We start from the raw sequence: 12,556 nt of genomic DNA on the forward strand, positions 1-12,556 counted from the left end.
TTCAAACTTTGAGGAATTGCTTAGCTAGCTTAAATGTAACGTCAATACCAAACTTCCATATGGAAAAGTAACAATTAGCCGTGCGAGAGACGCAAACTAGTGCTGAGGAAGGTGTCAAGTAAAACTTGATTTCTTAACGCCCCTGACAGAAAGGTGTAAATGTAAAAAAGCATATTTAGTGAATGAATGTAACTCTATCTGGCGTGTTTCTCCCAGCTGTTTTCCCTCAGTGGACTTTGTGGTCTGGGAATTGAACAAAACACGAACGGAATCTTGTACTGGGGGCTGTAACCTCATCTCAAAATGGAAATAGTGGCTCATTAATGAGTCTTTTTATTTTTATTTTTATTATTTATCTCACTGGATTGCGTCTCCAGCATGTTGTAAAAAGCCTTTTCGGGATGAAACAAACTCCTCGTCCTCAGGGGTGTGGATGGTTCCACTCAGACCCCCTCTCCTCGTGTCCAGACGGCCTCTCTGTGATTTGATAAGCCGCTGTGAAGATCCATCACGAAACCCGAGCAGCCCACTGGACTGTCGAGCGGCGGCCCGTTTCGTCTCTCCCCTCCTGCGCCTCCCCCTGCTCCTCGTCGCCCTGCCTGCACTATATGTTTCGTTTACAGCCCTCTCCGCTCGCTTTTTTACGCAGGCGGACGTCCGCGGCACGGCGACACAAGTGCGCACCACAGGCGAGAGAGAGCGCGGCGCGGCGCGGCGGACGGACGGACGGACGGCGGGTACCGGAGCGACGTGCCAGCCTTTTGTTGGAAACCGGCGGACTGGATGGTGGATTTGTTTATTCTGCGGCTTTGGATCGGGGGCTAGGATAACTTCGCATGGGACAAAACCCGCCTTCTTTCATGTCATCCACCGATTTGTTTCGCCCGGCGTGTTGACGCCAGAGGAAACGGGGAAACGGAGGCTGCTGGAGGAGCGCAGTTGACAGACAGGCGACATGAATATACACGCGTTCCCGTCCACCAGATGCACAGGATAGATTCACAAAACAAAGCAGCTTGGGATTTTTTTTTTTATTTTATTTAAACGTGATTTCAGGAGCTTATAATGCGGCAACGTGGGTCGGTATAAACGGAGACAAGGAAAAGATGCTCTGCTGCACGCTGGAGGTTTTGCACCGTAGGGCAGTGTGTTATTGACGATTTGCACGGCGTGGAATAATGCATTAAGACACAAGTTTGTCCACATGCCTGGTCGACTGCGAGACGTTTGATTATCTCTCATAAAAGTGCGTTTATTCCTCAGACTGGCGTGTGCTCCAGTAATCCCGTTATTCTTGAATATCGCTTCTGTAAACGCCTGTGCCATTCATCCATCAGCCCCGGAGCCCTGTGATGTTTTAGGATTTCCATTTCCAAACCCACATCTCGCAGTCTTTTGATGTCGGTGCTTGTGTCATGTAGATAAACCCCCCCCCAGAGCTCCGGAGTTGTGTTGCCAGATGATTGGTAAATTGTACATGTAGGCAGGCCCAACTTTCGCTTATGTAGATCCAATCGATAGGGAGGGTAAAGAAGCGCTGGCAGAGAGTGCGAGTGTCGACGGGGGTGTGTTTAAAATCCCGCATATCTCGTTTTTATAGCTCCATGCCTCAAGGCACCAGAGGATGTGCTCAGTAAAGAGGGGTGGCTGTCAAAGCACGGTGTAGTCTCGGAGAACATTTAGTAAGGCGACCTCCCAAGAAAAGTTTCAATGGTTTTCCGAAAGTTGCCCGGTGTGTCTGCATCGGGCATGGGTCTGCGCCTGTCCCAGAAGTTCGTGTTTCTCCTCTTTCTCTCGGGTTTGGTAACGCTGTGTTTCGGGGCCCTTTTCTTTTTGCCTGACTCTGTCCGACTAAAGCGCATTTTCCTGTCCAAGACAGAGACCCAGCCGGTCACCGTCGGCTCCGAGAACGATGCCAGGGTGCACTTAAAAAGACCCAAGGACCAGGGCATGACCTCTGCCAAGGGAGAGACCAGCACCAAGCTGAAGAGCCTGAGCCGTAAACAGTCGGTGTCTCATGAGGCCACCGAGGAGCGGCTGGCCGGGGGCAGAGCGCAGGAGGAGTTTACTCTACCCAGGTCGAGAGCGGAGTCCGCCTCGGACAAAGGGACCTCTTTAGACCATGGTGCCAACTCGGATACTGTCACTTACAAGAAGTTCAGAAGGTGTCTGCTCAAACCCCCGCTGGGGAGAGACAACGGGAAACCGAGTGACCCCAAGACTGATGAGCGCAGGGAGAAAGTCAAAGAGGTAAGAATCTGAAGCCCAGAAGGCTGAGGGGTCAAATCAGACTGGGCAGGTGGTGGGTTTTACAGCAGCCTCACGGATTAGATGATAGTTCAATCCTGTATTAGGAGGAGTACAGATGGAGAAGGTTAATCAAGGACAACTGTTCTGTACCAAATGAATAATAATAATAATCCTTAACACTGAGAAATGATCAGACATCAGTGCAGGTGGGTCAGACACCAGGGGACAAACATCTTGTTTTTAACTTCCTGTGGGTCCTGATTACATACAAAGTTAAACTGGTTTCATTAACTGTCTTTTGAATGAAACCATGTTCATGCTGTCAAAACATAACAAACACAACCAAATAAATAGCAGCCTGCCCTATTCCAACTTAAAAAAACAACAGACATGCACGCTTGAAACGAGTAATTATATTTCTGCTGTTGAATTAGATTTGTCTGAATTTGACTGACAATACAGACGAGTTCTCCGTAGGAGCAGTGGGACAGTTATTTGCCAAGCTCCTGTCAAACAGACGAAATAAATCCCTTTCAGTCATCAGTTGTCTAAATGTACCCAGTGCCGCCGCCTTTCCTTCGATGTGGGGTTTCTATTAGTGAAGATGGAGAATAGTGAAAGTTGGGACGAGATTACATGATGTCTAATATTCTGGAAAACACTGAGAGCGCTGAAAAAAATGGTGTGATATACCTAAAAATCTGTCCATGGCAGCAAAAATACTGCACAAGCTGCACATTCTTCAGTGAGAATGCATTTGTAAAATAATATCATGAGACTTGCAGTTGTGCAAATGATTAAATTCTCTTATTTCTTGTTGTAGACCGTTAAAATGTGCCCACCCCGCACCCAGTATCTGCTTATGAATGCTGCGTTTAGGTGTCGTGTCTCTAATTCTCTCAGATCATTCGCTGAGCGTGATGTGTCTGTGTGCTGTGACACTTTGGCCAGGAGCTCTTGACGCTGTGTGCCAGTCTTTGTTGAGCCATGTGGCTCCAATGAGGCCTCCAGAGTGGGTGCGTCTGTGGATCACACATCTGTACCCACTCAAGGCAAGTGAGACTGGTGAGGAGGAAGTAGAGGAGGGGGGGAGTGTAATGGAGCACTCAGGCCAGTGTGTGCAGATGGGTTTCATCCTTGGCGTGTGATACGGATAAACCCCGTTGTCACTCTCACTTCCTGCCTGCTGTCACCCTCTCAGGCTGCTCTCATGCCTTACGTACCTAGAGGTGATGTGCAACATGAGAACTGAGGCGTCAGAGGACGGACGGGGTCATTTGCCCTTGTGCACCGAGTTCTCACTGACTCATTGCTTCTCCTTTGATGCCCATTCAAGTGAATGTCAATGTGACTTTGCTCGCCTGGTCTGTTCAGCTGAGCTGTGCAAACTTCTCGCCTCGAGGTCATAGTTGTGTGAGGAAAATTTATTTTCCACCATCCCCTATTTCTGCTAATTATTGTGGCCTAGTATTAATTGTGTTTCCTTGTTTGAAGACCTTTTATTAAGGCTTGTTTACATACACTGCATGCTTCTGTGCTTGTGTCCATACCCTAATGTGCGTTTTTGTGGTTTGCTGTTGTTGTTGCTACAGCTTCCACTGTCTCAAGTCTGCTGGCAGCAATCCAGATGGCTTTTCCTTTTCCTTTTCCTGGAGGCATGCATTCATGCTGCCAGCACAGACTGACTGTCTTTTTGTCCAGGTTTACACGTGTAAAACCAAAGACTAACGATAACAATAAAATGTTTTTCCATAAGCCATGAAGTTTGAATTGTGCTGAAGTACATTTTTTAGGAGTTCATCCCAGCTTGTGTTGTTTTGTACATAATGAGCAGCTCTGCAGAAGCAGTCTCTTTTTTTTTCCACTGTAGGGGAATGCAGGGAGAGGGTGTCCCCCTCCCAAAGCCAACAAAAAAGGATCTCGTCCAGCCCAGTGAATGCCTCAATGCCCAAACAGTGAATGGGCATAGTTTTTCTAACTGCCAACAACTAGAAAGGAGACTCCCCACCTTCTTCCTCTGTGTGTGCACTCTCTGCCAAGAGAGGGTGAAACATGGGACAATGACTGCCTGATCGCATAAGACAAATGAAAGCAGCCCACCGTTAGCTAGGGCCCCAGGGATACCAGCAGATTCTGCCAAAGTCACCAAGGTGCTCTTTACATATTCCAGCATCTTTCTACTAGTGGGTAGTTAATTTGGCTCCAAAAGTCTTAAGTAGAATGAAGATAAGAGTCATTTTCTAATCGTGTCCCATTTGTAATTCTGTGATGTCATGGCTCACTGAGCTGCCTGTAATGCCATGTTGCTGCCTCATTGGCTCCAGCATAAGAGCCTGGATCGCAGGAGTTGTACCAAAAATTTGTGCCGGGGGCAGCGGGAGGGTGTTCTATTCTGCATGCACATGTTGCTGCTGATGTCCTTTTTTATACTCGGTAAGGTTAGAATTTAGAGTGCAGATATAAAATGCATCCAGGAGTGCAGAAGTAGTGCATTCAAACAAACACAGAGCAGAGAGGAAATCTGAGAGTGATGGCTGCTCTGTAACAGTCTAAGAGCGGAGTCTCATTCACAGACTAAAGCCTCCATATCTATCTCCTCCACAACATCACATACATGAAAAGTCAGGTCTATAAAAGGCAGGCTCTGTGAAGCCAGAGATTTGCTCTCTTGTTCGTCCTCTGCAGGTTTAACAGAGATATGCCGCCGCAGTCAAATGAGGCCCTGTACAGGAGGAAACTGGAATATACTGTATAATGTGACGTGTAACATATGATGAATCCACCTGGGGAGAGGGTAGAACAGGAGGGATTGAGCTGACAGCTAAGAGTACTGCAGTGAGAGGACAGACACAATGCAGCTTCTCTTGTCAGAGCCTCATCCAGTGGAGCAATAAAAGTCCTCAGGGTTGTGTGTGTGTGTGTGTGTGTGTGTGTAAGTGTGCACTTGCTGGCTTATCTAGATGATGAAGTGCTTGGGGATAAATGTGGAGTTTGACAGTTTCCGTTGGAAGTGATGTCACTGTGTTTATCCACCCAGTCCCAAACCCACCTGCAACACTGTTTGGACTAAAAACAATCAAATGACGTGTGTGTGTGTGTGTGTGTGTGTGTGTGTGTGTGTGTGTGTGTGTGTGTGTGTGTGTGTGTGTGTGTGTGTGTGTGTGTGTGTGTGTGTGTGTGTGTGTGTGTGTGTGTGTGTGTGTGTGTGTGTGTGTGTTTGTGTGTGAGTGAGTGAGTGTGTGTGTTCCAATCTACTGTATGTACTCTGGTATAGGCAATGGTTGACATCTTGGCAGAGAGTGCAACAGGCTGGACATGCTGCAAAAGGTTAATTCAGTGCATGTCGGACTTTACTTTAGTGAATTGGACCTCCCGCCCCACATTGTTTCCACAAAGGAGGACGTGAATGGTTTAAGTCACTAAAACTGTAACAAAGAGTCCATAATGTTTATAAGACAGTGTGGTTGACCTGTCATCAGTTGTTTAGTTCGCTGACAAACAGGCAAACAATGAGTCAGTAGTTCAAGGGAGATTTTGTCAGAATTGGCTTTTACAGTAGGGAGGTTTCAGCAGTAAACACGGCCCTAAAAATTCCCAGACTTGTTGTGGTTTTGTTTAGTATTGAGTCTTTGGCTTCCAGAACAAAGAAACCGAAAGCTAAATTTATTGCCTAAGACGTTGGAGAAAGTGTAGCAGAGCGTGGTGAGGGAGAGCTGGGTGATGCAGAGTGGATTGATTTTCACGTCTTTAACTTAAGTTGCATGTTTTAACATGAAAGAGATCATAGGTCAACTTCAGCTAAAGCACAGCAGCAACTGAGCAGATGCAGCTGACACACAGAAAGAATAACCTCCATCCACACTGTGTCATGATGACAGATGAACTCAGTAAAGTAACGGTAGAATGCTAACTATAGCCTTTATGGTGCAAGCTCACGTTTACATCACATACTGTGGACAGTCTCAAATTATTTTGAGTACTGCCACACAACACACAGACACACACACACACGCCAGACACAAAGCTTCAGAAATAGGTGAGCTTGTAGCTGGACCTGAAATCCCCTTATAGCAGTAATGACCAGTGAGCTGGTGTCTGTGTGAATAAAATGCTGCCGTTAAGCCGGTGCCTCCTGGCCAGCTCTGAGCACCGTGACCTCTCTCCATTCCTCATTCCCCCTGCTGTCTCCCACTATGAACCAGGTGTGCCAAACAACCTTCAGTCTGAGCCAAGAAAATGGCTACCTGCTGAGCCACAAGAAAGAAACGGAAGATGAACAAAGTCTGGAGAAAAGGCTTACACTCTCCTGGTGCTCCCACAGAGCTGGAACATTTGTGCGTTTCCTCTCCTCTGTGGATGCTGTGCAAATGTCAGCGACTGATGTTTGGAATGCAAGCCCATCGTTATCTTTGGTCTGTTTATGCGGCGGAGTGAGCTGCGGGGCCTGCTGGTTATTGATATATTGTGGAACTCAATGGCAGCTGAAGCAGATATTATCATCCTGTCAATGCTGGAGGCATTCTCTGCCACACAACAAGAAATTTACCCTTTGATCTATTCTGTGAAATCTGCTTTCCATTCTGAGACATTTATTTATGCCAATTTTATATGGACATTGCAGGCATTCATTAGGTTTTTACCTATGGCTACTTGCACAATTTGAAATAGTAGAATAACCCAGGATTGTCAACAACATTGGCAACCCATAATGAGTGCACCACCTGGTTTTTATCTAAACCAACTTGCATAGTGTGTGCAGTTCTCATTTATTATTGTCTCAGGTCTCACACAATTACTCACTTCTGCTTTTACTTCTACTTCTACAAGTTTGTCGATTCCTATATTATCTGTTTGGTCTTTGAATCACCCTAAATAATAAAAATGAACATAGGAATTTCTTAGAGCTTACAACAAAGTTTACAACTCCAGGTGCTTTAGGTTGGTTTGTAAGTCATGCCCCATTTGGCATTTTTGCTTAAAGTCTAACGTAAACAAATTATGTAAGCTTTATAATCACGCAATGTTGCAATGAAGCCACCCACAGGACATTAACTTAAGGATGTGGCTGTGTGACACAATAAAATGCAAACAGGCCAAACTTACTGCCTATAACGCTGTATTTAAGAATTTAGGACAATTTCGCATGTCTTGTTGATTTTTGAGCACAGTTGACATCATCACTCTGTGGGTGGATCAAAGTTTACTTGTAATTTACTTACACAAGTATAAAATATTAATTCTACTGGTTCCTAATGTTAGAGTAAAAATGATTTACTCAGTGATAATTATCTAAACCACAGAACAGTTAGCGAGTTAGTGATGAAAAGTGATACTTGTTGCAGCTGTCTGTAGATCCGTTTTGAAACCCTTTTGAAAAAAAAAGGTGTGACAATGGCTTAAATTAATCTTAATATATTATACCACCGGCAAATGACATATTTTAAACCTGGAGTACTCTATATGTGTAACAGTTTGCCTTTGTTTGAACTTATCTTTCTCACCTAATGTGTGAATGTGCACTAGAATAAACCAAATTCAACTCCCCTCATTAAATCATTGCTCCACAGAACTACTAGTCGCCTTTAACTTGATGTTTTCTGCCTAAAGCACAAAATATCAGTTTGCTGGTTGCTGAGGGACTTCATGCTGACTAAGTTTGGACCAAAGAAATGCTTGCATACTGGCACAGGATTGATTTACTTCCTTATAGCCAACAGTCCATCTCTGCCCCCTTGAGCCAAAGCTCAGCCTCTGACCTGCATGGACACAATTAAAAATAATGTGGAACAGTCAGGGGTGAAGCTGCAAGCAGGTGACCCTAAAGGTCAAAGCAGCAGCATTCAGGAAATCTTGGTTTCTGCGGGATAACGGCAAGATACACAAATGTCAGGTTCAAACTTTGGAGTCCAGCAGAGAAGCTTCATTGTAAGTGGGTGATAAAAGCTGATTAAGCTATACAATATAATGCCTTTTCTCCTCCAGGCTATCACTGCAGGAAGTGAGTGATCGAGTGAAACGGAGAGAGGAAAAGGGAAGGATGTTGGGTAAAAAGGGAGAGATGTTAGCTAACATCCCTTTTGAATTCATGGCAGTTTCCCCCTCTCCCCCTTTGTGGAAAGGGCACTAGCTTTAGGGTAAGTCTCTCAGTTGAGGCATGGTTTTCAAGCAAAAGTGGGAGTTAGAAAGAGCTAGAACATACCTTTTGTGCAAGCGTATTCATACACAAGTGTTTGTAGATAGACATACACATAGGATGCACATTTGTGTATTTTGCTGTGTGTAGGTCAGAAGCAGAAGTGGAAGATTATATCACATCTTAAACAAATAAAATGCCTTAAGAGCCCTCCTCCCATGAGAGGCCACTGAAGTCTTATTGTTCAGCCAGAATTTAACAACGGCTGGGGTTTATCTATGTAGGTTTATAGTGTGCATGTGTGTGTGGGGGTGTGCGGTTGGTTCATGTGAGCGCTGTAAATGCTCCTCAGGAGTTTTAAAATTGCTCACAGCTCATAGGTTTTTCTTTTCCTGATGACGCTGTGTCTTAGTCAACAGCTTGCAGATGTTTTCTCTTGTCACAGTAAAAATCCTGTTTTTCCATTAAACTTTCTCCTGTTGTTTGCTCCTGCACTTCAGAGTCCTTAGATCAGGCCTCTCCAGTCTATTTGTTTTGCTGTACTTGTCCGGAGCCCCCTTGTCTCTGTTTACTGTAGCTCCGGATGTTGCATCAGTTCCCAGTAAAAGCAAAGGGTCATGTTCTGGACCAGGATATATTCCCATTTTGATGTCCTCCTCGCACAGGGAGCCCAAAGAGCTGTGTGCTCCCTGGCTGTGCTAATGTGTTTTTCTTGAAAGTAGATTTCCGCTCAGATTTCATCATCCAGACTCAAAAATCTTTTTTACACGACCAGTCCGTTCTTTTCTGTTGCTGTGATGTTGCAATAAGTTCAACGTAAGCCCATTTAACTTGAGTTAAGGGGACTGCTGACATAATGGGGTCATTGTGTGTCTACCTCTTAATCCTGGCTCCTGAAGGCTTGTGATTACTGGAAAACACACATTTATTCCTGACTGCATCCTCACTCGTGGCATGTTCCTCCCTGCTTAGGCAACGACTTTTCAACATGCCAAAAATCCTGCATTGTTTTTCCTCTGTCTGTATCTCTGACATCTCCTCCACCTTTTTCTCAGGCGTGGTCAGGCACAAATAAACGAGCGCTAATGGTCATGCTTTAACACCGTTATCTACACACTTTCATCGCCCTTGCTGATCATATCAGCGTTATAATAGCAAAAAAAAAAGAGAGAGGAGAAGGAGAAGCAGCCTTAGCGACTGACTATATTTCTGTGAATGTGCACGGACTATCAACATTGTACAATAGTCTCTCCATGTGGCACAGATTCTTTCAGTCCAGTCGAGTTTTCACAAGCTTCATCCGGCGAATGATTTAGTGTATATGTGTATGTGTGGGTGTGTGTATTTGCTATAGATGAAGAAAGTAGAGAAGATGAAAAGGTCTGTGGATGGCCTGGTTTGCTGCCGGCTGTGCTTGACTTTATGCGCCGAATGAACTTGCACCCCCCTCAATCTCTTGCACCCCTCACCTTCTTACTTTGGCCTCACTGCTCAAGCAGATTCAACAAATAGACGAGAAGGAGAGCGGAGAAAGAGTGGCCTAGATGGAACCAGCAGATGATCTGAGCCCCTAGCTGAGATCCAGCCCACTGGCTTTATGCCTGCCTAATTGGTCAGAAACAACATGCATAGCTGTGTTTACAGGCTAATGGCAAAGCATAAGAGTGGGCTGGGGGACCTAGTTCATCCCCACTCGTCATCTCGCTCCTTGCTTGTGTTTCGTCCTAGTTGTACTTTTTTGTCGTTCGAGAAAGCACCGTTGCTGATTCTGTTACTCCTTCTTCCTCTTTCTGTATTTTTTCTTCTTTCCTGCTTCTTGATGACGTGTGGCCTCAGGCATGACTGCAACAGCTCTGCCAACTATCCCCTCCTCTGCTTTGCTAGAGAGCCAACGTGAGCTGCCTGCTGCTGTCGTTACATATCGGCCTGTCTGCATTGTTGTTATCGTGTTGTGACATGGTTTCAGCCTACTTTCAAGATGGTTGGATAATGCTGTCAAGCCTCTGACCTACAATTTAGGCGGATACCCGGAAGACAACATCATCTTTTATGTAGTGGCCTTTGTTGGCCAGGGTTTGGTTTTACCTTAGGGTGAGAACAATAGCTTCATATAAGCTTACCAGACCGTTCACATGCACAAAACAGTGACATCTGGGTTTCTTAGGTTGATAGGAAGTGTGTCTTTTTAATGATTCTCTACTGCATCAACATCAGTGGGCAAATAGCCATTAATTAGCTGAATGCTTACAAGACCGTTTTAGCCAGAGCTGGGTGTGTTTGTTCATTATTTTCACAATTAAGTCTCTAATCAAATGGCAGCAACGGTGCTCAGTGCTCATTAGGGAGCCATATAGATTTCTCTTGTCTCCGTCAAGGTTGGATGATAGGCCAGCTAGATAATTGTAAATTTCATTCATCTATCCACAGTCAGTGAAAAGGTGGAGAAATAACAAACAAACTGATTCAATAGTCTACTAATGACTGTGTGTGTGTGTGTGTGTGTGTGTGTGTGTGAGGACCACTGTACTATTTAATTGGTCGAGTAGAGTAGGTAGCAGGCTCTGGAGCCTATTTTTTTGAGTATGCTGGATAGAATATTACACTGGGCAAAAACAGCTTGACGTGTATAAGATGGGGTACATGCAATGCCTTTTTTAAAATGAGTAAAGCCTTCAAAAGCTCTTCGATATTTATCTTGACCAGGGAGAACTAAGGCAGTTTAAAATGAACTGTCAGTTCTCTGTGTAATACCACTCAAAATCCTCCAATTCAGGAAAGCAGCTGTCATATTTTAAAGAGCTTCTTTAAAATGCTGCTGACAAGAACAATTTGCTTGAAAAGTACTCCTTCATATTAAAAGAAGTCATTATCTATCAATTCTTGAAGGAGTATATGTTTTGAAAACCTTTTAATTTTCATAATTATATAGTATCATTGAAATACCCTTTTGTGTGCACTAATTATGTATTACATGACACTACTTTACTTTCATGTCAGAGCCCATTTTTGAGACAAGGGTTTATTTTTCATGGTGTGACTTTTTTTTTTAACTGAGAATGACAGTTGTCACTTTTTAAAAAATTTTGAACAAGTAACAATAATGCGTTTCAACAACAGGAAGTGGGTGTAACTCGCTCCTCTGTTTCAGAAGTGACTGTGGTTGATGTTTCTGGAGAAACCCGTGATACGTCGTTTCACTTAACAGATCGTTACAGCTTGTGGCTGCTGATAATCTTGGTGCACTGATGCCGAAAGAAGCAACATGACCTCCTCCATGTTTTAAGATCTTTCTTTCGCTTTGGGTTTCGTTTTTAATGAAATAACAGGTGAAATTCCAGCTGATATTAAACAGATACTGATGTCACATTGGGTGGTATGAGAAATAACCACATTATTGGAACAGTAGGATTTCTAAAGTAGTTTCTACATCCTCATTCACTACGTTAACTGTACAATTATGAGAGAAAGGCTTTTCCATTTTTCACCAGTGACCTCAGTCTAATGAGTTAAAGGTACTTTTTGCAGTAAAATATACTGCAAGTAACATAGGAAACGATTCACATAGAGTATGTATGTAATAGATTTTATATGTTATTGAAATAACTTGAGTCATATGTAGGATATTGCAAGAATATTTAGTTTGTTTCCAAAGATATGGAAGAAACCAAGATGGAAAAAGTTTTGGGGAAAAAAATCAGGAGAATTTGGGGATAACGACAACTTTGGTTGTCATAGTAACACATCTCTCTGACCAATCAGTAGTCTGCAGTGTTTTCTCATCACTTTGTGGGATTGACTCTTGTCATTTGGAAGCTCAATGGAAGTGACAGTACCAGCTACTTGAGGAATCGGTGCCACTGTTGTGACATGTCAGCTTCTGCCTTTATCCCCCGTGTGAACCGGAGCGTTCCTGAGTCATGCAGATCATGCAGATGTAATTAGACTTCTTACGTGCAAACGCTGCTGAAAGCACGATCCATCTGAGTTAATTTGGCCCACCATTAGAGTGGAAACATGCTGCTAACTAAACCTCACCCAGAAGAAGTGTGTCTGGCCATGTGCACTCATAATGATCTTCATTGTAGTCTTTTGGACAGAGCAATAAAAATGACAATGACCTGTGTCATAGTGACATCTAAGGATGACTGAGGTCAGAGAGTTTGGATTCTACCT

General features: G+C 44.1%; 1 protein-coding gene across 2 annotated transcripts in view; it reads left to right on the forward strand.

Moving 5' to 3' along the window:
• Positions 1-603: 603 nt before the first annotated feature.
• The window catches only part of LOC113169985 (mannosyl-oligosaccharide 1,2-alpha-mannosidase IA), a 146,915-nt gene continuing 134,962 nt past the window's right edge, over positions 604-12,556 (forward strand). The window contains exon 1 of one of the 2 annotated variants that reach the window (XM_026371813.1): positions 604-2,250. In XM_026371813.1, coding sequence (XP_026227598.1) covers positions 1,711-2,250 — 540 coding nt within the window. In that variant the 5' untranslated portion in view covers positions 604-1,710. The remainder of the gene's footprint in view (positions 2,251-12,556) is intronic. The other variant, XM_026371815.1, reaches the window with a different exon arrangement.

Source organism: Anabas testudineus, chromosome 16, assembly GCF_900324465.2.
Source record: "Anabas testudineus chromosome 16, fAnaTes1.2, whole genome shotgun sequence".
NCBI classification, from domain to species: domain Eukaryota; kingdom Metazoa; phylum Chordata; class Actinopteri; order Anabantiformes; family Anabantidae; genus Anabas; species Anabas testudineus.